This window comes from Myotis lucifugus, unplaced genomic scaffold (assembly GCF_000147115.1).
Source record: "Myotis lucifugus unplaced genomic scaffold, Myoluc2.0 scaffold_19, whole genome shotgun sequence".
Lineage (NCBI taxonomy): Eukaryota > Metazoa > Chordata > Mammalia > Chiroptera > Vespertilionidae > Myotis > Myotis lucifugus.
Window position 1 is genome coordinate 12,070,709 of NW_005871067.1, and position 4,124 is coordinate 12,074,832.

General features: G+C 47.5%; 1 protein-coding gene across 2 annotated transcripts in view; it reads right to left on the reverse strand.

Annotated features, from left to right (window-relative positions):
• Positions 1-1,209: 1,209 nt before the first annotated feature.
• The window catches only part of IMP4 (IMP4, U3 small nucleolar ribonucleoprotein), a 4,056-nt gene continuing 1,141 nt past the window's right edge, over positions 1,210-4,124 (reverse strand). For both annotated transcript variants that reach the window (XM_006085589.3, XM_023751292.1), the window contains 7 exons: positions 3,098-3,181; positions 2,303-2,412; positions 2,093-2,225; positions 1,852-2,006; positions 1,675-1,769; positions 1,481-1,554; positions 1,210-1,398 (listed from right to left, as the gene is read on the reverse strand). In XM_006085589.3, the coding sequence (XP_006085651.1) occupies positions 1,286-1,398; positions 1,481-1,554; positions 1,675-1,769; positions 1,852-2,006; positions 2,093-2,225; positions 2,303-2,412; positions 3,098-3,181 (764 nt within the window). In that variant the 3' untranslated portion in view covers positions 1,210-1,285. The remainder of the gene's footprint in view (positions 1,399-1,480; positions 1,555-1,674; positions 1,770-1,851; positions 2,007-2,092; positions 2,226-2,302; positions 2,413-3,097; positions 3,182-4,124) is intronic.

Genomic DNA, 4,124 nt, shown 5'->3' on the forward strand with positions numbered 1-4,124 from the left:
TTTAACTCGGTTCATATAGATTTGCGGTGGAGTGCGGGAACGTGTAAACTCGGGCCGATTGTAACTGCGTATTACCAAATATTTGTTTGTAATCCACCCTTTTGGTGGATGGAACAAAACCAAAAGACAGAGCCATCTTATATTTTGGCGGGAAATTCACCCGCATTTCCAAGTGTTAATAGCATATTGAGGCTGTGGCAAGCTGCGAGGCTCCAGAAAAGCCCTGAAGAAGGAACTAATTGGACTCATGAGTTGAGTTAGAATTATGGACATCCTGTGATGTCCCATCCCCTGCTCTCCCTGAATGCCATGGCCCATTTGGTCCTATGGGTCCCCTGCTCTCCCTCAAGACCCCTCTCCCACTGGGCTGCTCCTGTTCCTGAGACCCTTATGAGGACTGTCTACCTAAGAGTTTGCATGGACCATCTAGATGGCCCCTGCTGTTTCATGCCATCATGTAGATCTCAGGGCACTTGCTGAGGCCTCTCCCTCTCCATTTCCGTCTGACTTTTTTCTTCATAGCCCTGTTCGCACCTGGCATGATAGATCTCTTTCTTACTGCTATCATTCTCCTTCGTGTCAACCTGTGTGCATTATATAGGACCTTGACATCCATTTTGTGTGACACCAGGGCTCTGGATACATAATAGAGAAGTGGGCAGAGAGGAAGGGCAAAGCAAATGACTGTGGATAGGTCAAGTAAAGATCCCAGAATCTCCTGAGCAGCCGTGACCGTGCCCTGACCTCAGATAAACCCTTCCCTAACAAAAGAGCAGGTGGTGTGCACAGTTGGTAGTCTCTAAAGTGTCAATGTGTCCCTAGTGAATGGAAAGGTGTGCCTGTGTGCTGAAGTAGGCAGAGGAATCCTGGGAAGCACTGACTAGGTCCCATCCTCTGTGTCAGCCCCCCGAGTCTCATGCTTACTTGGAGCAAATGTGACAGGCCCTGCTACCCATGCCCATCCTCCTCCCAGATGATGAGCACCTGAGTAACAGCAGCTCCAACTCTCCCAGGGACAGTGCCAAACCCTCCTAATAACTCAAGAGGAAGCCAACATGTTGAGTCTGCTTTGTCCTACACACAATGTCAACACCAGGCCTGAGAATGTCCCCAAGCTGTCAGGTCCCCAGCTAAGAAGACCCCATGGATATCATCCTTTATACTTACCCTGACATCCGGCCTGTCCAAACCAAACAGAGGCAAATGGGGTGGTGTGGCACACAGACTTTATTCTGACCGCCCCCACCTCCTGGGTCCAAGCCCATATCCTGACAACAGAATGGGCTCACTCAGCACTTAGAAAGACCCTCTTGTGTGCAGTGTTGGTGTAAGGATGCCAACGCCACTCCACATCTGCTGTGGCCTCCTGTTCCAGCGTGCCAAGGCGAATCATGTATACTGGTAGAGGGGAACAGAGACATTATCAACTATACAGCCAGCTTTTCCCCACCAACAGACCTGAGATAAAGTCCAAACTCACACTTGAGCTCAAAGCGAGGGCCAACCTCGGTCAGCTCCACATTGCGGTGGTTGGTCTTCCTGTACACATGGTGTCTGGGGCAAGGGAAGGCAGGGCAGGAGTGAGAGGAGGCAGGAGCAGCTATAGGTCAACAACCAATAGTATAGGGACACAAAGGTCAGGATACAATCCCAGAGCCCAGCCCATGGACACACCGGAAGGAGATGTAGTCATTCTGGTTTGCAAAGGTGATGACCCGATGGCTGTCTTCTTTGGGCACAGGGAACAGGTAACGAAGTATGTCAGAGACCTGGGGCAGAGGGAAGAAGATTGGGGAATGCCCAGCCTGGCATCGCCTGCCCCCAGCCCTAGTCCCATGATCCCAGACTCACCCGCTTGCCCAGACGGGAGGAGAAGCCATGAATGATGAGGTGAGGTTTGGCCTCTGACACAGTGCCCAGGTCAGGGATGTCATGCCGCATAAGCACATTGCATAGTGTGAAGTAAGCAGTGGGGCCAAAGGGCAGGTGACTGACAATGAACCCCACTGGTGGGGCCAGATAGGCTGTCAGAGACTGTCTGCTCTCAGATGGCCAACCCGGAAAACACCCTGCTCCCTCCCACCAACCTTACCAGGTGTGCCACGATGCTCATGGATAACTATCAGGTCGGTGACACCATTAGCTTTGCAGGCTCGCACCAGTGCCCCCACCTCATGTCGGCCACGGTTCATGCGCTGGGCACCAGGAAACACCAACTTCAGCTCCTGCACGTGTACACACACCAGTTAGGACTCAGGCCACTGGTACCTGAGCATCTTCCACTCCCTGCTTCTTTTGATACCTTTGCAAACATCTTGAGGCGTGAACTGGGGTCTCGGGAAGTCGTGATCATGACCTTGGGATCCTCAACCCCTGCCCATCGATATTCATCATCCACATGATTGGTCACACCTGTCAGATGCATGAGGGGCAAGAACATGAGATTATCTTGGGAAGTGAAATACTAACTTGGGAGTGGCAGAATCCATTCAGAGCTGCACCATCTGACAATATCTTCAGTGATAGGATGCTCCACACCCACACTGGGCAATAGGGTGGCACCAAACCATATTGGCTACAAGCACAAGTTTAATGCAGAACTGAATTTTCTAATTTGATTTAATTTCACTCATTTAAGCTGTATTAATCACACAGGGCTAATGGCTATTGTGTTAGCATAAGTACAGATTCTAATAAGACCAAAGGCAACAGACTCCTATTTCTCCTAACAAATGTTTACATCATTTGTGATTCCTTTCAGATGTGTTGAATAACACAATGAGTAAAACATTTGGGTGCCAATGAAGTGCTGAGAGCTTGGGAAATGGCAGTGAACATAATGGACACTATCCTGTCCCAGCAAAATTCACATTCCAGTGAGGGAGAACAAAGCAAAACAGAGAGTAAGTTGGGTGGTATCACATGTGTCTCTAATTGGAATTGGGAGCACTCAGGACGAGCTCCTCTGAGTAGCCATCAGTGCAGAACCATGAAGACTCTGGGGCACAGTTCCAGGAACATGAGTCGCAGAGCCTTTCCTCAAGGTATGTGAGGAAAGATATGGAGGCCAGTGGGCCCCAGTGTTGGGAAAGGTCACCTTCACCACCAGCGTCGTCAAACTCCAGGGAACCATGTAAGGCCAAAGCCTCCCTACGTAACTCCGTGGGGATCAGGCGGTTCTCTGCAGGGGAAAGACAGAGGGATAAGTGAGATATACAGATGAAGGTCTCAGTTAATACAACACTATGGCTTACAAACCTGATGGGAAAAATACCTTTCTTACTCCTTTCTGAGCAGAGATGATACTGGGGGGTGAGAGGTTGGGGACTATTTCTATCTACATGCTAACCTGTTAACAATAGTTATAGGAAACAATTTGCTACAGTTCCTGAGTCTCATGGCTTGAAGGTTTTTAGACTGCTCTTTCTGTATAAAGGTGGACCAGAAATCCTGAAACCCTCTGACAATAAAGCTGCTAATCATGATGCTTTAGGTCAGAAGTTTCCTCTGTGAACTAAAGCTTGACCTGGCATAGGGGCTGGGCTGTGGGAACATCCACCTTGGGAGTATAGAGCTATACATGACTGTGCCCCTGGAACCAGCACTTGTTAGTGTGCCCTGGTGGAATTCTTGCACATGGAAGATACTCACCTGAAGGAAATCTCCACTATACTCAACGGATTTTAGAAACAATGCTGAACAAAAACATAAAACTGCCAAAGAATACATATAACCTAATACTACCTTTAAAACTAAAAATCAACCAATATGATTTAGGGATACAAATAAGTACCATATAAGCACACACAAAAAAACCAAGGAAACAGTTTATTTTTAAACAATATTCAATACTGTGGTTACCTAAGTTGTGGAAAATATTCCTGAATTTCAATACAGGGGTGGACAAAACTAGGTTTATAGTTGCACTGTAACATTCTTTGAGTTAATAAAGCTATTGTAATAATAACCTGAATGTCTTTCCATACAAACAAATGTAAACCTACTTTTGCCAACCCATGTATACTGACCACTTTCCATTTCTTAAGATGGGTGGATAGATTACAGTTGTTTAACATTATGCTTAACATAAACATACACACACATAACCACACACACTGTGTGTA